This window comes from Sorex fumeus, unplaced genomic scaffold (assembly GCF_029834395.1).
Source record: "Sorex fumeus unplaced genomic scaffold, SorFum_2.1 ptg000021l, whole genome shotgun sequence".
Classification (NCBI taxonomy): domain Eukaryota; kingdom Metazoa; phylum Chordata; class Mammalia; order Eulipotyphla; family Soricidae; genus Sorex; species Sorex fumeus.
Window position 1 is genome coordinate 2,159,799 of NW_026606078.1, and position 23,650 is coordinate 2,183,448.

Here is a 23,650-nt window from a genome sequence, read left to right on the forward strand (position 1 = left end):
GATGTGTACCCAAAGTAGACTTGAGACTGAACATGATGGCCACTCAATACCTCTATTGCAAACCAAAACACCCAAAAGGAGAGAGAGGAGAACAAAAGGAAATTCCCTTGCACAGAGGCGGGGTGGGGTGGGGGTGGTGGGAGAGATACTGGGATCATTTGTGGTGGAGAATGGGCACTGGTGGAGGGATGGGTACTTGATCATTGATGACTGAAACGTAAGCACGGAAGTTTGTAAGTCTGTAACTGTATCTCACACTGATTCACTAATAATAATAATAATAATAAAAATAAAAGGGTGACTCTTTCTGGGGACATCTCACTATATATCTCAGAATACAGTCCTCAAGCCAGGTTAATTTTTTCCTAACCCGTTCAGGGTCCTATTTCAGTTACTTCTTTTGGGGTCATGAAAGAGTTTGTTCCTTGATTATGCTCTTAACTTATACTTCTTATGGCACTTAGCTTGTCCCTTTCCAATGCCAGTGTAGCATACAGCTTGCTCTGGGTCCAACTCAGGGTAGCTTACAGTTCGCACTGGGTTAATCTTTGTCCCTTGCTGGGACCCTTCTTTTGTGGGTGTTAGGAAGTAAAGGTAACTGAGGCTTAAGTCAGGTAAATATTGACAGCTGCCCAGGAGTAAATATTATTTTGGCGTCAATTAACTCCCACGGTACAAAAGCATAGCATCAGCTGTGCCATACAAAAAGGACATTCTAAACCATGCAAATGACATAAAGGAAAGAGAAAAGCAACGTAAGCTTATTATGCCTGATGGAATTGGGTGTGCCTCAGGAATACTGTTGTGGGAGTAACTCAATAAACCTAAACTCCCTATGGGAGGAGCAAGGAAAACCCAATGTTATCCAAAAAAACATAGATACTGTCTATGAATACAGTGCTTATCTGAAAAGGTTTAAGCTTTGTATGGCTAATATAGAGCCAAGAATTAATAAACATTCAACTGGGATTCAAACCTATGGATCTCTGCCTAAACTCACTCAAAGTTTAGAAAGAAGGGCAGGCATGGCTTTTCCAGTGGATACTCCTTCAGTATAACCCATAAGATCCATCTCCAAAGTAGCTCCACATAGTTATAAGAGATCACCACCCCAGACTGCCACAGGCACTATGGGAAGAAAGGAGAACCCCACCGTGAGGATGGGAGGTAGACAGGAGTCCTGAAACCCCAACATCGAATACCCATATACAAAGTCTCTCTGATAAAGAATTCAGAGACAAAATGGTGAGGATATTCTATGAGCTCAAAGAAACTATGGAATGATTATCCAATAAAATACAGAAAGATATGAAGCAGAAATATAAAGTTACAAATAGAAATGTCAACAGTAAAAAACTCGGTAGATGAAATTAAAAACACAATGGATGCCCTCAATAGTCAAATAACAACATTTGAAGGCAGAATCAGTGATCTTGAGGGTATGTTCCAGAAAGTATACAGGCAACAACAGAAGATGAAAATAGCTTAAAATAGCTCAAGGTCAGCTAAGAGACATTTGGGATGATTTCAAGAGGAATAACATAAGAATCATCAGAGTTCTAGACAGACAGAGAGGAAACCCCAATGAGGTAATACCCGTTAAAGAAATCATCACTGATAACATACCAGAGCTGGACAATGCAGGAATCCAGATCCAAGAAGCCTGAAGGGTACCAACTAAAAGAGACTTCAATAAAAAGACCCCAAGAAAAGCCTAATCAGAACATCGAATACTGAAAGCAGCAAGATAAAAGAAGTAAATTACATACAAAGGATCGTCCCTTAGATTTATAGCAAGACCTACCTTAAGAAACTCTCCAGGCCCAAGGTCAATGGTGGGTATAATTTAAAAACTTAATGACATGCATGCCTCACCAAGAATACTTTATCTGACTAGACTCTCATTCAGATCTGAAGGAATCATACACAACTTTATGGATAAACAACAGCTCAGAAATTTCGAACAATCAAAACCAAATTTAAAAGACAGACAGAAGGAGCTACTGTAAGGCAAAACAACCCCCACAAATACAACAAATTTCTATATAAAGATAGCACAAATACCCATGACAATAGCCTCTCTCAATGTCAATGAACTAACTGTACTAATTAAGAGACACAAAGTGGCAAAACGGATTAAACACGTGAATCCAGGACTCACAAATGAGTCTTGGAACTGAGAGGCTCACCCAGAGATGTCTCCGGATCTTGTGCCAGGCTGATTTCAGTGAGGCGCCTCAGATGGGAGCAGGCATCGTCCCTCTATCTGCCCCAAATGAATCCCGGCAGCCTTAAACCTCCAGAACCCAATGAAAAACCCAGGTACATGGTGACTGAAAATTCTAGGCCTCAAGAAATCAGGGATGGGCCACTCCGTCCCATCTCCCCGCCCTTTCAGGGTCCTGGTTGTCTTGCCCATGAACTGCCTCTGGGTGCCATTTTACGTGCACTAAAGGCCATGATCCAGGGGCTCACAAATGAATCTCAGACTCAATTAGCTCACTGCAGAGATGTCTCCAGTCTGCAGTTATTTAAAGTTTTAAAATTCCAGGGCTGGAGCGATAGCACAGCGGGTAGGGCGTCTGCCTTGCACGCAGCCAACATGGCCGACCCGAGTTCGATTCCTCCGCCCCTCTCGGAGAGCCCGGCAAGCTACCGAGAGTATTCGATATGCCAGACACAGTAACAACAAAGTCTCCAATGGAGACGTTACTGGGCCCGCTCGAGCAAATCGACGATCAACGGGAGGGCCTTTACCTTTTTTACCTTTACCTTATGTGGCCACTTTTATGTCTGGAGGACATCTCATACTATTCATAACAAACAAGAAAAAAAATTATTTAGCATCTGCCTGCCTGCAGGCAGGCTGTAATGGTGGTGGGAAAATTTGAAATAATGGTGGTGGGATGGTGTAATGGTGGTAAGGTTGGTGTTGAAATAATGAATGTAATCAATTACTGTATAACAACTTTATGAAAATAAAATTAAAAGAAAACGAAATCCAACATTCTGCTGCCTACAAAAAACACACTGGAATAGTCAGAATAAACACAGACTCAATGTCAAAGACTGGAAAACAATTTTTCAAGCAAATAACTATCAAAAAGGCTGGGGTGGCCATACTAGTATCCGATGACATAGATTTTAGGCTGAAAAGTGTTAGAAGGGACAGTGAAGGCTATTTCTTAATTAAGGGATATGAACACCAGGAAGAAATTGCACTCCTAAATATGTAAGCACCCAATGAGGGGCCAGGCAAACAGACTTCAAGGAGGACACTGACAGCAACACAATAGTAGTTGGAGACTTCAACAGTGACTTATCTTGTCGCCTCTTGATAGATCAACGAGTCTAAAATTTAGCAAGGAAATGCTGACTTTGAAGGATTAAATGGAAGAGAGAGGGCTAGTAGATATATACAGGACTTTTCATGTCCCCAAAGCCGAATATAAGTTCTTATCCAGTGCACATGGGACATTTTCCAAGAGAGACCACATGCTGGGTCACAAAACATACCTCTATAAAATCAAGAAGATAGAAATTGCATTAATTATATTTTCAGACTATAATACACTTAAAATAGAAGTTAATCACTCGCAGAAGCAGAGAAACAAATCAAACCTCTAGAAATTAAATAGCTCACTACTGAACAACCAGTGGGTTGGAGAGGAAATTAAAGAAGAAATCAAAAGATTCCCAGAAATAAATGAGAATGAGTACACAAGCTACCAGAACCTGTGGGACATAGCAGAAACAGTGGTAAGAGGAAAGTTTATAGCTCTGCAAGTGTTCCTCAGGATGGAAGAAAGGGCCAATATAAACAACTTGACTTCACAGCTTAAAATCTTAGAAAATGACCAACAAAAGGAGCCCAGACCAAGCCCAGACCAAATCTGGGCTTTGCTATTTATTATCTGTCTAATCTTGGGTTAGTTATAGAACCTTTCTTACGGGTTAGTTACAGAAACTTTCTTAACCTTAGCATCTGACCACCCCCCACTACAATATATGTGTATATCTATATAATACATATATATCCATACGTATGTATATATTTATCATCATTAGCACTAGAGAGAAATGAAGATAGACACAGTCACTGTCACTGTCCTCCCATTGTTCATCGATTTGCTCGAGTGGGCCCAGTAATGCCTCCATTGTGAGACTTGTTGTTACTGTGTTTGGCATATCGAATATGTCACGGGGAGCTTGCCAGGCTTTGCTGTGTGGGCGAGATACTCTCGGTAGCTTGCCAGGCTCTCTGAGAGGGGCAGAGGAATAGAACCCAGTTCGTCCAGGCCGGCCGCACAGAAGGCAAATGTCCTACTGTTGTGCTATCATTCACATTTGATACTAATAAAAAAAAAACTTCTTTTTTAAAAGATGAGAACATGAAATAAGCCACAAGTGTGGCAATTTGATTTCACTAACAATAACCCCATGTAATTCAGCGTCAACCTTAGGTTTTTAACCTCAAAATAGTGATCTGTAGCCACCTAAAGAGGTTATAGCTCACTCATGGTTTTCTTTTTTTGTTTTGGGGCCACTTCCAGTGACTTACTCCTGGCTCTGTGCTCAGGAGTCACTCCTGGAGGAACCCAGGAAACCATATCTGATATTAATAATTGAACCTAGGTCAGCTTCATGCAAGGCAAGTTGCCAAGTTACACTGTCTCTCTGCCCCCCCCATGGTTACTTTTTTTTTTAAAAGAAAGCAGTTCAATATATAGAATTTTACTGAATAATTTCTATCAAGAACTCTATTTTTAAATGCAATAAAAAGCCTAAATATTACACTTTTCAGCAAAGATAGTAGTAGTGCAAAATAAATCCTCTCTTCTCCACCCACCTCATTTTCCATCCCACCCCTTCCCAAACAGAGATGTGGTTGCTGCTTACAAGTGTTACATCATTGCAAATGCTAGCTTGACAGCCTCCTAGTTGTTTTCTTAAGGATTTTTCTACAGTTTCAATTTCACCAAGAAAAACAGCAGGTCACCTGGATCATTGTCTTTTGTGACTTAGCATGCTATCTGGCTTTCCAAAAGAACATTCAACACATTGTCATTGTCAAGATTAAAAAGAGCAGGGACAGTGCTTCCCACCTCCAAATCTTCCAGAGAGGAACCAAGTTTATAGCCTTTCAGATGACCCCTCCTGTCCCTGTCATAAAACCTAGAGTATTCATTGGCATCTTGACAGTCTTCCTATGTGTGGGAGGACAGTGAGCAATTTCACTCCCACAATACAGAACCATATCCCAATCACATGATTTCCGTAAAACTGCTTCATGGGTGAATCAAATAAAATCCATCACAGCAAAAGGAAAGCTGTGACAAGACTGCAGGAAAGCAAACTGAAAATTTAGATATCATGCAAATACAATAGACCAAGATAAGGAAAACAGTTAAAAAGACTGCAGTATGGGAAATGAGATTTAATGCATCTCTATAGTGTAATTTTGATGTCAAAAAAAAAAAAAAGAAACCCTGGGGGCTGGAGCAATAGCACAGCGGCCATAGTGTTTGCCTTGCACGCGGCCAATCCACTATGGTCCCCTGAGCACTGCCCGGGCTAATTCCTGAGTGCAGAACCAGGAGTAAACCCTGTGCATTGCCAGATGTGACCAAAAAAGCAAAAAAAAAAAAAAAATCAAAACAACAACAACAATAAAAAACAAACTCAGAAGAGGGAAGAAGGAGGCACTATGAGACCTTCACCTAAAGGCTATTTATATGTACTCCAGTACCTTAGATGGGGAACTGGGTTCTTCAGTACTGCAGGGCATCCAGAAGACAGAAGGTCGGGACCAACACTTCTATCTGATCACTTGATTACTTGACTTCCCGTTAATCGTTGGTTTGCTCAAGCTGGCGCCAGTAATGTCTCCATTTGTCCCTGTCGAGTCCTAGTGTAGCCCAATGGCGTCTGTTTGTTCTAGGAACACGAAGAGCCTCAAACTGATCCTTCAGGATCTTGATGAAGAAGTCTGACCACCTGGTAGGTGGGCGGCCACATGGTCTTTTGACGTCCCGTGGAATCCAGTCAGTAACGGCTCTAGTCCAGCGGTTGTCTCCAAATCTCATTACGTGTCCAGCCCATCTGATTTTTGATGCCTTGGCAAATGAGACAGCATCCCTAATTCTTGATCATCAACAGAGGTTGGAACTCCGGATTCTTTCTCTCATTTGAGTGAAACGTGATACTCCAAGCATAGCTCTTTCCATTCCTCTTTGAGAAACCCAAATAGCATTCTCATCCTGTTCCCATAGGGCCCAGGTCACTGAGGCATATGTTAATGCAGGAAGAACAGTGGAATCAGTGGAATCAAAGAGATGTGGCTGGAGCCTGAGGTTTTTCATCCTCTTATCTATTTCTTTGACACTCTTGAAGGTGTTCCAAGACGCTCTCTTCCTTCTGAGCAACTGAGGTGCCAGGTCATTCATCATGTTGACTTCTCAACTATATTTATTCAGCCACTGATTAGCTGATTGAAATGGGCATCAACTCCACCTTAATATTTTTTAATTTATTTTTTTCTTGTTATATTTATTTATTAGGTACACATAGCTGTTGCATTTGGAGATGGTCGTTCTGTTGAGAGCGAATGGGGCGTCAGGAACAAGGCTGTTTCTCATAATCATTGTCTTCATAAGATTCAGCTCTAGTCCGACCTTTTCACACTCACAGTAGAAGTCGGCCAGCATTTGTGCTGCTTGACTAATGTTTGCTGTTATTAGAACAATGTCATCAGCAAAGCGGAGGTGGTGTAGTTACCGACCATCTATTTTCACATCCATTCCTTCCCATTCCAGTCGTCAAATGATATTCTTGAGGGTGGCACTGAAGAGTTTTGGTTAAATGGTATCACCCTGCCGAACCCCTCTCTTGATATGGATGATTATTTCTTTGTAGAATGGTGAGATCCTGGTATGGAATCCGTAATACAGCTCACGGAGGATCCTGATGTATTGAGTTTGAATGCCCTGATTGGCTAGAGCTTCAATGACCACTTCCATCTCAACAGAATCAAAAGCCTTCTTTAAATCAATGAACGTTAGACGGAGCGGAATCTTGAACTCCAGAGAAACCTCAATGAGCTTGGTTATTGTGTGGATATGGTTGATTCCATGCTGAATCCTTTGCGGAACCTGGCTTGCTCGCATGGTTGTCCTTCATCTAGTGTTCTGCCAATCCTATTCAAGATGATTTGAGTGAACAGCTTGTAGGTGACAGACAATAGGCAGATTGGGCAATAGTTGCCAATGTCATGGATGTCTCCCTTCTTGTACAGTAGTACAGTCCTGGTTTTCCATTGGGATGGAACCTTGCATTCTGACAGGTAGCGTGTGAAGAACCGAGCCAGCATATAGATGAGTACTGGCAGCAGGTTCTTCAGGAGTTCAGGTCTGATCTTGTCTGGGCCGGGTGCTGTTCATTTCTTTACTGATGAAACACATTATAAGACACTTAATATGCATCTTACAGAATTGCCGTACCATATTTGATAGGGTCCAAATATGGTTTGAACCATGGGAACACCTACAAGGGCTATTAGAGGCCACCCCAAAAGCTTCTATCCCTGTCAGAGAGCCTGGCAAGCTACCGAGAGTATCTCGCCCTCACAGCAGAGCCTCACAAGCTATCTATTGTGTATTCGATATGTCAAAACCAGTAATTCTATCTGATATGATTTTTTAAATGGCTCCATACCATGCCAACCACAACACCATTTATAGGTTTCCCAAAGTCACTGCACCCAGAAGTCTTTATTTGGTTAACATGCAGAGCAGAAGCTTTTATGCTACTTTTTTTTTCTCTTTCATTTTGACCGACATTCTTTCCCCTTTTTGTTTTGGGGGGGGGGGGGTAGGAGTACTGATATTTATTCAGCCACTGATTAGCTGATTGAAATGGGCATCAACTCCACCTTAATATTTTTTAATTTATTTTTTTCTTGTTATATTTATTTATTGAATCACTGTGGGAAAAGTCACTAAGCTTTCAGGTTTAAGTCTCAGTCAAACAATGATCAAACACCTTTCCCTTCAACAGTACTCATTTTTCACCACCAAGTACCCCAGTATACACCCACTCCCACCCCTCCAAATGCCTGTGAGGCAGATGATTTCCACTTAACTCTTCTCTATATTTATTACATTCATTATTTTGACAAAAGATGTACCATTGTTGTTTAGAATTTCCCCCCAAACAATCAGAATCGCTGAAGAGGCATTGTGAAATATTTTGTTTTCTATAGCTGGTTATGAGAATCATCATAATGTCACACGGCCACGATTTTGGATTTCTGCAAAGAGCCAGATAATTACAAGATTGGTTTCTGTGTGTCTGGTGTTATGGCTGTGCTGGAGAGCCACTCGTGGGGGGTAACTCTTGACCTCGGTAGGGCGTGAAGGACGTGCCGGTACCACCCCCCTTCCCATGAGACTGCAGTTGCCCCATCACCACCGGCTTGTCCTTGGCTTTCCTATGAGCTCTGAGGCGGCGGCCACCTTGCTGTCAGGGGGAAAAAGCAGAAGGGAGCAACACCCTTTCCCTTGTGGGGAGGCATGGCGCCGTTGTTTAACGCATGGTCCATTCACTTTTCTTCTGCAAGCTGCTGGGCTTTGGACTAAGTCCTTTTGCATCTGGAGCCATGGCCATGCCAGAGAGCTGCTTGTGGGGGGCAACTCATGACCTCGGTAGTGCATGAAGGACAAGCTGGTACCACCACCCTTCCCATGAGACTGCAGTTGCCCCGCCACTGCCAGCTCATATCTGGCTTTCCAATACGCTCTGAGGTGGCAGTCACCTTGCTGCCAGGGGGGAAAAGGCGGAAAGGAGCAACACCCTTTCCCTCCTGGGGAGGCATGTCGCCGTAGTTTAATGCATGGTCCATTCACTTTTCTGCCGCAAGCTTCCAGGATCTGGATTAAGTCCTTCTGCCTCTGGAGCCATGGCCGTGCCAGAGAGCCACTTGTGGGGGGCAACTCGTGACCTCGGTAGGGCATGAAGGACGAGCCGGTACCGCCCCCCTTTCCATGAGACTGCAGTTGCCCCACCACTGCCAGCTCATACCTGGCTTTCCAATAAGGTCTGAGCCGGCAGCCACCCTGTATGCAGTCCATATGCATTTCTGCCAAAAGCCACTGGGTTTCAAGATTTGTTTCTGAGTTTCCAGTATCACGGCTATTAATCAGCTTGATCAGAAGTCAGAGAGGTCATTTGTAGGCGGTGACGTGGGGGCTCGTTGGGAAGGGGAGAAAGAGTCGGCTCCACCCCCATTGGTGAGGCCCCATGTGTCTCGTCACTGTAGGCCCAAACCTGACTGTCCAGTGGCCTCTGTAGGATGGTGGTCACCAAGCTGCCAGGGGGAACAGGCCAAGGCACAAAACCTATTCCCACCTGGAGTGGCCCAGCGCCAGTAACCTACTGCAGGAACAGGATGCATTTCTGCCAAAAGCCGCTGGGTTCCGAGATTCGTTTCTGAGACTCTGGGATCATGGCCATTAAACAGTTTGACCAGGAACCAGAGAGGCCATGCCTCCAATTATATAGCTGAGCCGGAGGTGGTTTGTGGGTGTGTCTCCCACATACCTAACTTTTAGCTGTTTACTTTCTTTTTTTTTTCTTTTTCTTTTATTTTTCCCTTTTTTTTTTTATTAGTGAAACACCATGAGGTACAGTTGTAGATTTACAATTTTTTGTGCTTGGGTTTCAATTATACAATGATCAGATACCCATCCCTCCACCAGTGCCCATTTTCCACCACCATGGATAATATCCCCCCACCCCCATCTCCCCATCCCCCCCTGCCTCTGTGGCAGGGAAATCCCCTGTGTTCTCTCTCTCCTTTTGGGTGTTGTGGTCTGCAAAAGAGGCATTGAGTGGCAAACATGTTCAGTCCATAGTCTACTTTCGACATGCATCTCCCCTCCTGGGAGGATCCTCCAAACACCCTTTATTTGGTGCTCCCTTCTCTATCCAAGTACTAACCAGGCCCGACCCTGCTTAGCTTCCGAGATCAGACGAGATCGGGCGCGTTCAGGGTGGTATGGCCGTAGACTCCGGCCGTATGGCTGGAGCGATAGCACAGCGGGTAGGGCGTTCGCTTTACAAGCGGCCAACATGGCCGACCCGAGTTCGATTCCTCCGCCCCTCTCGGAGAGCCCGGCAAGCTACCGAGAGTATTCGATATGCCAGACACAGTAACAACAAAGTCTCCAATGGAGACGTTACTGGGCCCGCTCGAGCAAATCGACGATCAACGGGAGGGCCTTTACCTTTACCTCCCTTCTCTATCTGAACTGCCCTTTCCTCTAGGATACCCGGCTGGCCTCTAAGTTATGGAGTAATCCTCCTGGTGCTGATCTCAGCTATTCTTGGGTATTAATCTCATATTTTGTTACTTTATATCCCCCAGATGAATGCAATCTTTCTATGTCTATCCCTCTCTTTCTGACTCATTTCGCTTAGCATGATACTTTCCATATTGTACCACTTGTATGTAAATTTCATGACTTCATCTTTTCTTTTTTTTTTTCCCCCTTTATTTTATTTTATTTTTTTTAAAGTTGTAGATTTACAATTTTTTGTGCTTTGGTTTCAATTATACAATGATCAGATACCCATCCCTCCACCAGTGCCCATTTTCCATCACCATGGATAATATCCCTCCCATCCCCACCCCCCTATCCCCCCTGTCTCTGTGGCAGGGCAATCCCCTGTGTTCTCTCTCTCCTTTTGGGTGTTGTGGTCTGCAAAAGAGGCATTGAGTGGCAAACATGTTCAGTCCATAGTCTACTTTCGACATGCATCTCCCCTCCTGGGAGGATCCTCCAAACATCCTTTATTTGGTGCTCCCTTCTCTATCTGAACTGCCCTTTCCTCTAGGATACCCGGCTGGCCTCTAAGTTATGGAGTAATCCTCCTGGTGCTGATCTCAGCTATTCTTGGGTATTAATCTCATACTTTGTTACTTTATATCCCCCAGATGAATGCAATCTTTCTATGTCTATCCCTCTCTTTCTGACTCATTTCGCTTAGCATGATACTTTCCATATTGTACCACTTGTATGTAAATTTCATGACTTCATCTTTTCTAAGAGCTACATAGTACTCCATTGTGTAGCTGTTTACTTTCTTGGTAAACTTTGCCCCAAGTTTTGGGGGTCTGGCCAAAGGCACAGCAGCAATTTTGGGGTATCTGAAAGTCTGACGTTGCCATCAGGCTGCTGATGCACTCACCTCATAGGTACAGATTGACCTTCTGGCGGCATCATACCCCCTCCTTTATTTTTTAATTAATGAAATACCATGAGGTACAGTTATAGACTTACAAACTTTCATGCTTGGGTTTCAGTTATACAATGATAGAGTACCCATCCCTTCACCAGTGCCCATTCTCCACCACCAATGATGCCAGTATCCCTCCCACTCCCCACCCTATCCCCCTGCATCCCACTCCACCTCTGTGGCAGGGCATTCTCTTTTGCACTCTCTTTCCTTTAGGGTGTTGTGGTTTGCAATAGAGGTATTGAGTGGCCATCATGTTCAGTCTATAGTCTACTTTCAGCACACATCTCGTATCCCAAGTGAATCCTTCAAACACCCTTTACTTCGTATTCCCGTGTCTCTCTGAGCTGCCTTTCGCCTCAGCATGTGCTGCCAGCTTCCACGCCGTGGAGCAGACCTCCTGGTACTTATCTCAACTTTTATGTTACTTTTACATAACGCAATTGCTCTCTAAAATCCCGACTTTGAGGGATCTTCTTTCACCCCACTAACCAAGCCCCCTTTGCCTCAATTGAGTCCCTGCATAGCACAGTGGTAGGGCGCTTGCCTTACAAGCGGCCAACATGGCCGACCCAAGTTCGATTCCTCCGCCCCTCTTGGAGAGCCTGGCAAGCTACCGAGAGTATCTCACCCGCACGGCAGAGCCTGGCAAGCTCCCCGTGACGTATTCGATATGCCAAACACAGTAACAACAAGTCTCATGATGGAGACGTCACTGGGCCCACTCGAGCAAATCGATGAACAATGGGAGGACTGTGACCGTGACTGTGATTTTAAATCAAACCCCTGCCCTAAAGCATAGCTCTCAAATAGTCATAAAGGGGAAAAAAGAACTAAGAGATAAATAAGTGAATGAATAAAACAAGAGAACTGATTTTGCAGACAAAAATATCAAGACATTAGAACTAATGAGGAGACTAGAGTGATAGTACAGTGTGTAAGGTGTTTGTCTTGCACATGGCTGACCAGGTTAGATCACTGGCATCCCATATGATGCCCTAAGCAACTTGAAGAGTAAGTTCTGAGTGTAGAGTCAGGAGTCACATCACCAATTGTGACTCAAAAAGCCAAAAAATAAACAAATAAAAGTTCTCATGAAACCCCAAATGCCCTGCTAATGTTTCATGGGTTAAATTGCTGAATTTACCATTATGGGAAAATAATGCATTTTTTTTCTATGTGAAGGCTACATGAAGCAAAATTAAACCAATATACTTGCTAAGTTTGAAAGTCTGACATGCAATGGGAGTAATAATATGAACAATAACACATAAATCTACTTATTTGTCCTCTTCACCTAGAGAAGACAGTGCCATCTGATCCCCTGTTTCCTGATAATAATTTTGAAGCTGAAAGACTAAATAATTTGACCATAGTCACAATTAGGTGTGACAGAATCAGGAAGCAAACTTAGGTGTGCCCCAAGCACACCTAAGAAAAGCAATTCAAAGGAATAAGATTCATGAAAAGACTTAAACTATTTTTTAATTTTTTAAGAATCAAAGAATGCATTGATTAAATATAAATGGGACTTGAAGTAGAGAAAATAAATCTGCCCTCAACATTAGAACAATTTAAAAAAAACCCAGAATTTTCAGAAAACCTTGAATAAAAAGCTTAAAAACTGTAGAAGTAAGGTAGCTATTAAAAGCTACCAAGAATTCATAGAATTCTTTTTTTTTTTGGAGGGGGGGTGATATTGGTTGCTACACAAGAGAAAGTGGGAAAGATTTCACCTAGTAAGTGCTGAAAGGTGAGAATCATTACTATGAGTTACACTTTCGTTTTACTTTTAAGTGGAAAAAAAAGTGAAAATACTTTTTTAGTTTGAACTAAGTAGTTAAGGAAGGCTTTACACTGCTTCTAAGAATGCTGAGATTTTATGCTCTGAAGACCTAGTCTTCCAACTTACTGCACCAATAAGCCAAGTGGAATGGAGTTTCCCCAGTTAACCACTGCAAGCAAGGCAACTGAGCGCTACTCCCTAGAGCTCACATGGTCCCAGCAAAAAGCCAGGAGTTACATCATATAAGCAACTGGGCAGTTCCTCCTATAAGGTTCCCCCAACCCCTGGACCTCAATGAGAGTTCTGTTTGTGAGGCAATGCAGGCCAGGCAGAAGGGTTAAGAACTGAGTCCATTATGTCCAAGAAGAGAGGCATTTGTATCTCAGAATAGTATGATTGTTAGGTTGTGCTCACTTCACTCATATGATTTTAATAGTGTCCAGCTCCCTATTAATTTTCTTCAGTGACTGTATAAACCAGTGAAAGAGCCACAGGGTATGAAATTCAAAGCAAATGCAGCCATCCATCGCTCAGCACTGAGGTTCATTTGATATGTAAAAGTGGACTACAGCCCACAACTGGCACATTAGTGAAACTGACATGAATGTGTTTGAATGGGATGTTTGGGAGGGGTGGCAGACTTCACCACATACCTTTCTCCAGGGCCCACCCAGTCATATGGTTCTCTCCATCTCTTCCTCTCTTCATCTTTTAACCATTAAAAATAAAAGTAAAAAAAAAGTGCTGCCCTAGAAATATTGCACCAGTGGTGTGGACAAATTTCTTCTTATACATCTATTTCACGGGCTGGAGCGACAGCATAGTGGCTAGTGCGTTTGCCTTGCACGCAGCCAACCCAGCTGACCCAGGTTCAATTTCTCCGCCTCTCTCAGAGAGCCTGGCAAGCTACCGAGACTATCTCGCCTGCACGGCAAAGCCTGGCAAGCTACCTGTGACATATTCGATATGCCAAATACAGTAACGAGTCTCACGATGGAGACATTACTGGGCGCGCTCGAGTAAATCGATGAACAACGGGAGGATGGTGCTACAGTGCTACATCTATTTCAGAACCAGTTGCGGGTGGGAGGTGGTATATGTGCCATGAGACAAGTACTAAGATTCTTTTAAGCCCTTCATGGAGATAGTTGTATTATCTCCTCTTGTAGATGAGGTGCAATGGCATTCAAAGACTGGCCGCCAAACTAAGCCAGGATACTAATTGAGGAACTAGGCTTCATAATGTCTGTGCCTGGAGTTAGACCATATTGTTGCCCCCATCAAAGACTTTTGACTTTTGTTGGGGTCAATGTACACTTCTGCCTCCTAGCATAGAGATAACACCCCAGTCAGAAAGCAGTAGTGTCAAGTGAGGTGCAAGGGTTATTACACCAATTCTAGAATCCTTTATTTATTTCTCATTTTCTTTTTATTTATATTTTGATGTTCATTTTTTATTTGCTTATATGAAAAAATATTGTTCTTTAATTAAAAATACTAAGGACAAAGCCTACCTCTGGAGGAAAGATTAAGTTCATAAAGAGCTGGGCAAGACAGTAGTTAATAACGAGAAAGCTTTAAAATTTTTTATGGGAAAGAGGCCCTTAAAGAAAATGCAGATCCTACAGCGGAATTACTTTTTAGACTGCAAAATGGCACAGCCCTGAGACATTCCAGAAAGAGGCAGAGGCATTCAAAAGGGAAGGAACGGGGTCTTGGGGACAGACAGCAACCTTATAAAGACAGGTTTATTATCCTGTTCTTTTATCTTTCCTTGGAAACCCAGTTCATTTGGAAACAGACAAAAATTTCTTTTGTAGAAATCGCCAATCTTCCTAAAAATAATTAAAATTTGCATGGTTCCCAGGAGATTTGGGAAGCAATACTGGGAAGAAAAAAAAATCAAGTTAGTTGTCACTGGCATATTCTTTTTATATGAAACAGAGCAGAACAAAAATCAAAGTTTTTTGATTTTGGAACCTAAATATCAGGATCCCTAAAGTACAAAGTCGTAAAGGAGCCTTGTCAAACATTTAGAAATTGCCACTATAACAACAACTTAGGTCTTCTGTAAAAGTTGTCTTAATGTTATATTTTTTTTTTCCTGGACTAGTTAGAGAACACCTCAAGGAATAAAAGGAATCCAGGCATTTTGTAGACAGTTGGGGAGATTTGGGAACTAAATTTATCCAAAGTGACTTATAACGTTCACTTTGAGTATAGATTTTTCAGGAGAAATTCAAATTTAGTAAGCTGCTGACAAAATTACTAGGATAGCTTAATAAAGTAATGTAAACTTGTACATTTGTGAAGTACATAAAAATTTCTTTTGTTTTCCTCTAACGTTTTAAGATTGCCATTTTGTTTGTTTGTTTCTGCATAGGAGTCTCACCCAGCAGTTCTCAGGGCTTGCTCCTGGTCCTATGCTCAGGGATCACTCCTGCACCGACCCTACATGGTGCTGGTTATGGAAACCAGATTGGTCACCACATGCAAGGGAAGCACCCTGACTGCTGTACTAGCTCTCTAGCTTCAAGATACACTTTCGTAAAAAATAAAAAATCATGACTTAAGTATCTTTAGTCAATTATTTTATGATTGTTTTCAATTTATAGAGAAGCCTCAAAGATAACCCCTCATCCAGTTTACTCATTACTGACACATTACTTTGATATATTTGTTTGATTAATGAACCAATGTCGATATATTATTATTTTTTAAAGTCTACACTTTATTAAAGTTTTCTTAGATCTTTGCAAATATTCTTTTTCTTTCCTGTCATCCCATCCAGGACCACACACTTCATTTAGTCCTCATGTCAAGCCAGGTTTTTTAGACTGTGACAGTTTCCCAGACTTTCCTTGCATTAGGTGATTGAGAGGGCTGGAGTGATAGCACAGGGGTAGGGCGTTTGCCTTGTGTGCAGCCAGCCGGGCCGAGCCGGGTTCGATTCCTCCGCCCCTCTTGGAGAGTCCGGCAAACTACCTAGAGTATCTCACCCGCACGGCAAAGCCTGGCAAGCTACCCATGACATATTCAATATGTCAAACACAATAACAACAAATCTCAAAAAGGAGATGTTACTGGGCCTGCTAGAGCAAATCGATCAACAATGGGAAGACAGACAGTGACAGACAGGTGATTGGGATGATTTTAAGGAAAACCAGGTAGAGATTTTGCAAGCTCTGTCTGCTAGTTTTCCTAATTAAGCGGAGGTTATAGGTTTGGAGAGGACAACCACAGAATTGCCATTCCCATGCAATTTATCCTTGCTGATGCTCACCAGGATCACCTTCACCACCTGATTGGCTCAGTGCCAGGCCCCCTGAACACTTTTTATACTCTGTCCCTTAGAAGTTAGTTACAGAGCACAGCATATATTTGAATATAACAGGTGAAGGCTGTGGCTTACATGCTTATAATTTTCCAAATTTTATTCAATTAAAAAAGACATTTCAAGTCAAAGCTGGTTAAAAGGAGCATCTCGATTTGACTGTCTTATCTTGGTATGTGGACTACATCTAAGAGGATAAGAAACGGATGCTCTTTTACCATTGTTAAAGCAACCTGGCAAAATTTTTCTCTGAAATAAAGCAAACAGAGTCAATAACTCTTCTGCCTGGGTTAGCCAATGTGTAGTATCTCCCTATGCCACCATGACACATAATGATGATGGCTCTTGATATGCTGATGCAGCTCTCTACTTTATGGTACGGAAGGATGATCAGCCAAAGCAAGAACCATAGCAACAGTAGTAGATGTCATTTACATCCCCAAAATGCCTAAAAGGGTGAGAAGAAACCCTGCATGGTGAATATTGCTTATGAAAATGATTATTTCTTATGGAAGTGACATTTATGTCTTGGTCTTTTGCTTCTCTCCCTTATGTGCCATTCCTACTTCTAAACAATAAAAAGGGTAGAGATGGTCTACCAGAGTATGGTCGTCTACACTCAGAGTAACACACATACTCTTAGCAGAAGGTCAGCACTCCTAATGGTTCAGACAACAATTTGGTGCTTTCCATTTTATTCCTATGTAAAGACAAAGCCAAGAGGCCTAGAAAAAAACGTTTCCTCTGGATGTTTACCCACAAATGACACATTTAACTTTCTAGAGATATTCTTGTTTCTGAGCCCTTAAATAGGCCAAGGAACTGTTGTCGATCTCCTAAGGGGCACGGTAGGTGTCCAGCTTTCTCAAACGCACCAAGTCTTGTCAGTGAACTAGAACACCTGGCCTCTCCTTGCTGTTCCCCTGGTGTGGGCTGGGCCATCAAAGCGATAATCCCATGTGCCATGGAGGTACAAATGAAGGCAAAAATCCTCACTGTACCACCAACAGTCCAGAAAGTATTCAAACAATTGCAACTAGAATTCCATATGTATGGAGCCTGCCTTCACAGGCCTGTCTCACAAACAGGAAGCTCAGAGAAGGAAGAAATGGCTTTCACTCAGAACTTCAGAGGAGAAACAATCGGCAATGAAAAACAGCTATTTTTTCCTTATGGAAAGGAGGAAAGCTACTGGGAGATCAGTGGGCTGTGATCCTCGAGGACTCTGAGAATGCTGTCTCACTGAAGGCCTCTGAGAGACTTGCCCCAACAAGTGCTATTGCTACAGATGGCGATGGCAAGCCACACCCTTCTATAAATCCTTTCACAAAGTTGTTAAAACTTTCTGAGATGTGTCATAGGAGTATACCTCATATAAAGAATAGTCATTTCATGTTAACTACCCAGTACAGAGAAAACCACATGATTAAACTTTTTACTTGAAACCTTTCCTGGTTATTGGGAGTATTTTAATTCCTTTGAAAATGAAGTTTCCCACTCAACAATAAAGATGGAGAAAACAATAGAAAGGCACTCCAGAAAGCATTTAAAAAAAATAAACAAAAACTCTAGAGCTTGACCCTGAGAGTCTGCTTCCAAAGAGGGTGGGGGAAAACTGAGTGAAGGAGAAAAGAGAAAAGAAAAGAAATAGAAAAGAAAAAAATTAACTACCCAATGCCAATCTGCCCATGGCCTTCATTTGTAAATACATGATCCTGCATCTTGTGATGTATGAAGCACTTGCAAATAAAAGGGCAGGGGTTCAAGCCACTAAGTTTCTACCTGTCTGCTCCCACATCACAGGAGACTACAGCCCACCTGTGGTCTCTACCTTTAATCTGGTGGTTTCACACAGAGACCAGCCTGAGTACAGCAGAGACTATTATAAACAATCACATTCTGAATCACACAGGCCCACAGGGAAGAGCTACAGTTCCTACAGAAGCAGGTACAGTTCAGGGCCATAGGACAGAGAGGTTCTAGGATTGGATCTATTCTCTCTCTTCCTGGATGCTATGCCTTGACTCCCACATCCCATTAGAAGGCACAGCAGCACCTTCCACAGCAAAAACTCACAGCACACTGATGTCAAAGTGACCTGAGAGATCACTACTCCACATCCTCATTTTGAAGGCTGTGCAAAGTCTTAGAATTCAGTGATCTGACTCAGTCGCACACAGCTCCACAGCAAAGCCCAGAACCAGCTGGTGAGAACAAGACTTCAACTGCCAAACCACAAGTCTATGTCCATATAGGAGCTTCTACTCCCAGCATCTTCTTTGAAGTTTGTTTTTCTTTCTCATTCAAATATACCAAGTTTGATGATGTCATTTCTAAAGCTCTCTGGGAAATCTTAAATAGCAAATTAGAAAAAGAGAAACAAAGCATTCACACATAGCACTTAAAAATCATCAGAAAGGAGTGTGGCCCGATTGTACATGTCTTACATACATGAGACTGAATTCCATCTCCAGCACTATAAAAACAAATGAAACAGAAAAAAATTACAAAAAAAGCAGGCAAAGGCAACAAAAGCTAAGAATTTAAAATTATCTCACTAGCAGACCCTAAAAACATTAATGGAGCAAACTGAGGCAACCCATAGAACAGAAAACATCAGCTCTTTGTTTTATACACACCAAGAGATATAAAAAAAACCCCATAGAACAAAAATAATCAGCTTTTTGTTACAAATACACACCAAGAGATATAAAAAGTGTAAATGACATACCGGTGATAAATAAAAAATTAAGCATGTGCATATATATATGTATTATATATATGGTTTTTATGAACCAATTATTTTAAAGAGAGAATTCACCCACTACTTGCAAAACTCAGCTAGCAAGAATGATTCACTGCCTGAAGTTTCAGGGCCTAACTTTCTAAAAGATTATCTTATTGCTAGTACAGACTCTAAGTGGAAAGGTCAATTCTCTATGATCTTCTTTCCTTTCTTTCCTTTTTTTTCTTTCATTTTTTTTAAAGTTAAAGTGCTGTGATTTAGATTTACAAAATTACTTATAGAGGAGTTTCAGCTGCACAATGTTCCAACACCAATACCACTACAAGTATCAATTTTGTCAACTTCCCTTCATTAATGCCCCCAGGCTGCCTCCTACTTGCCAGCCTAGCACATTTTTAAGTCTGGTTATTTTAGTTTTACATCTTATGCCTAAAATGTTGTTTCTGTGACTTAGATATACACATATACCTCACCTTTACCTCACCTATGTGTCTGAGGCCTCTGACTCCTGCCCCTATGATCTGCTTTGCTAAAAATAACTTCCTGCTACAGACTCTCCTTTCCCAGTTTTTTTTTTTTTAATTTTCTTATGTGCTGTTCCTTGATGAACTCAATCCTGAGAATCAGGAGTTATTTCACAGTAAATAATAATAATAAACACAAAGTTCAAGATTCTTAAGGCTCACTGGCTGGAAGCCTATCAATCATAAGGGTAATACAGATGCATATAACAAGCCAGACCTGAAAACAAGGTGGGGCAGGACCAGGGAACCAATACAAAACCAAGATCTATGGACAAACTTATTTCAATTCTATTATGCTATCAGTATGAGAACGAAAAGATAACCAAAACTACATGACTAGTCACAACACAGATACCTGCCAGTTTAGTCCTACCAATATCCTATATCCAATATCCTAATCAGTCTACCAATGAATATAATTCAAGATATTATGATTATTGGTAACTGGATAAATTTGGATCAATGTAAAAATAGGGAAAAGACAAATTATTAATCTAATCCTTGCAATTTAGGTGGCAAACATAGTCACTGAAGCATCTAGTGCTTGGGAAAATAATGAAAGAGACTTCAGGGACTGGATGTGGATAGAGTGATCTGAGGTCTGAATTACACCCCAGCACACTCTGGAAAAAAAATGGGTTCTGCACAAGCATTTGGAAGAATGAAAAAAAGATCAAATAAATTCAAAGAACAGTCAGCCTGAAGCTCTCCACAGCAGTGACAGAACAATTTATTTAAGAAGGGAAAAAAGGAGAAGGGTCCCAGGCCTGGCTCTGATCACTTCTGCCTCCTTAGATGCCCTAAGGTGATACTTGAGAATGGGAGAGACCCCTGTCCTTCATGGATAAAACTGAAAACACACAGCACACAGCTCTGAGAGGTCTGCTGCCTTATCAGGAAAGGGCAAAGGCAATAAGCTGTCCCCACTGAAAAGGCAGAGTCAGGTACCTGTGAAGTTTATATTTGGCATGAGTTTTTGACATACATGGAAGCTTTTTCCCTGTCAATCACTTACATAGTGGACTCTCATTTATTTAAATACTAAGGATCCAAGTGTATGATTGGCCAGGGCATTAGTACGTGGGTAGGGCATTTGCCTTGCATTTGCCCAAACCCAAATCAATCCCCAGCACCACATATTGCCCCCCCAAGCCATACCAGGAGTGACCCCTGAGCACAGAGCCTGGAATAATCCCTGAGATCTGCAGGATGTGGCTCAAAAAATAGAAAAACAAAACAAAAATTATAAATTTGGAGGACTGTATTCTTTAAGTCTAAAGCTGTAGATCAAATAAATGTAATTTATCACATATTACTGGAATTTCCAAATTCACAATGCCAAACAATTATTTTTATCATAACCTTTAAGCCTATTAGAGAATTGCCAGAAAACTAAATATGCCTATTATGCTAATTTAAATAATCTTTCAACAAAGATTTATTTACAACTTCCAGTATCTTACCAAAATTAGGAACTAGGAGACATACAAAAATATGATGGAAAAGTGTAGGAAAAAAGTATAGGGAAAATAAAATGAACCACTGCAAAACAATGAGAGACTTGAGAAAGCCAAGAGAGGTATAGAGTTAATCAGGGAGGAAGTATCTTAATAGGGAGAATATTAGCAAGGTTCAGCATGTATGATACAAATTGGCCAAGAGACTAGAGAATGCATTTCCTCACTGGGAATGACCAATCAGCCAATGCAGGAAAATGGGGATTCATATAAAGGGATCATCTAGCATGCTGAGGGTCTGGTCTGTGATAGAAAGCAAGTGAGAGTCCAGGAGACTACAATCTTCAACATGCCAACACAAAGCAGTACTATACAAGTGTCCCTAACAAAAATCCCTGAGGCAGACAAACAGTCAGATAGACAGACAAACACACACATACCCCGGCTCTTCCTTACCTTTCCCATAAAAGAACTTGCGGTAGTAGTAGGCCCCAAGATCAATGTGTTCTATGATGTATCTCTTCACTTTCTCTCTGTGAATTGGCTGATTTTCTCTGGGTACTTCCAGGACTGAGACTCCTGCATTTGTGCAGTGAGAGCTAAGCGATGATTCAAAGGAGCAACTTTCCCCAGAACTGAAAGATGTTGAGTTGGCCCTAGAGAGTGCAATCCTCCTGTCACCTTCCCCACCTGTCTCATTTCTAAAGTAAGGGCAACTGAGAACAAGATCATTACTTTTTCCGTCACCCTCATCAGCATCCAGGTTCTCTTTAGAGTTGAGATCTTCCTTGCTCCCCAAAGGAGACTCACAATTGCCCATCTGGCCTGCTGGCATCTGAGTCTGGGATGCCGCTGAAGCACCAGTGGTTATATTTTTCCTTTTTCCCACGTTGGCCCGCGTAGCCATGGCTTCATTGATATTAAACAAAATGCTCTGAACATCATAATGTGCAAAACATCTTTGACAATTCCAAGGTCGAATGCCCCTCTCCAGATGACTTTCCTCCAGATCTGATGTGAACTTGAATGTTTCATGTTCACTTTTAACAGTTCTCAACTTTCGAAAGAGGGATGTTTCCACCGACTCTGACTTTAACCTCCGTTTGAAAGGCTTGTCCCTGTCTCTCCCCATTAGCAGGGCACTGTCCATGTAGTCTAGTCCTGAGATGCGCACAAATTCCCCTCTAGAAATCTGAGCAGCTGCATGAAGGCTGGGAGAGATTGCAGGATCGCAGGGGAAAAATTCAGGGAACCCAAAAAGGGCCATAGTTTTGTGGTCATAACTCTCTGCCCGGTACCCTCTAAGCATAGCAAAAATGTTTTCACCAGACAACCCTTGCCGGTCAATAGACGATGTGCTCCCATATTCCCTATGAAGGGCGGCCCCGGTATTGGGGTTCACTGCATTTTGATCTAAGACATCTTCAGCATCAATGTCACTGATTGTAACATCACTATTGCTTCTCTGTCTTATGGGGTGAAGTCCCCTTTGAGGAGAGTGAACAAAAATGTCTCCAATTGTGTACTTAGCCTCCACAAAATCTAGATCAAGCTGTTCCTCTTGCTGACCATCACTCTGGTCATTCTGTCCATTGTGCAATATGGAAGCAACACTTTCATAACTGGTTTGAGACTGGCTTTCCCACAATGTTTTGCAGGTTAGCTCCTTGGAACAGTCCTTCTTGGGAGGCCATTCTGACACCCTGGCCCTCACACCCATCTTGGGAACAGCTGGGGTGCCATTAGCTGGACCACCACTCTCATTGGAATTTGAGGGATTTAAAGAAGTGGCAGGTCCCATGTTGCCATTCATGGCTTTAAATTTCCGAGCAAAATAATCATCAGACTGCATGATTCTGGAAGGTTCCTTGAATTTTGAAGAGGTTCTGCCAAGTTTGTGCTTCTCTTCTTGTGACTGCCTTGGGTCACTCATGTCTACCACGGCAAAAATTTCCAAGTCTCACCAGAAAGATGGATGTAAATCTAATTACATTGCTGTTTACAATGTGACGTTAAAAGCAGATAGTTGCTTCTTCCGTAGGTAGATTTTGTTTGCTTTTAATCCAAAAGCAAACAACATCCCCAGAATAAGATTACTCCAAATTAATTTTCTCTTCAAATGTTGCAATGATTCTGTATATGTCTGTCCTCTTCAAAACCATTCTTTAAGACATCTGACCAGCTGTATTTCCTTCACCTGAATTAAAAGATAGAAAATTTCTATTAACATTTATTGTTGTTCAAATTCAGTACATTTTATATGATTTCTTAAATGTGCACTCTCCTACCTCTGCCTATCTACAATCCCCAAGTTGTCATGGAATTATCTCCTCATTGCTCCATATCTACTTGATTGGTTACAGAGTCAAGCAGTATTTTCTCTGTAGAAACTCTCCCTGTATATTTCCCGACCTCAACCCACATCTGAGCAGAGAGCTTCCTCTGTGATCCCACAACAGCTGCATCTATATTATCACAGCAGTTTTCCTTATGCTCTTAATTGCTCAG

The 23,650-nt window shown here is 41.9% G+C and overlaps 1 protein-coding gene across 4 annotated transcripts in view; it reads right to left on the reverse strand.

Annotated features, from left to right (window-relative positions):
* The window catches only part of SIPA1L2 (signal induced proliferation associated 1 like 2), a 162,673-nt gene extending 139,487 nt beyond the window's left edge, over positions 1-23,186 (reverse strand). For all 4 annotated transcript variants that reach the window (XM_056113579.1, XM_056113578.1, XM_056113577.1 and 1 more), the window contains exon 1: positions 21,599-23,186. In XM_056113579.1, coding sequence (XP_055969554.1) covers positions 21,599-23,075 — 1,477 coding nt within the window. In that variant the 5' untranslated portion in view covers positions 23,076-23,186. The remainder of the gene's footprint in view (positions 1-21,598) is intronic.
* Positions 23,187-23,650: the final 464 nt, after the last annotated feature.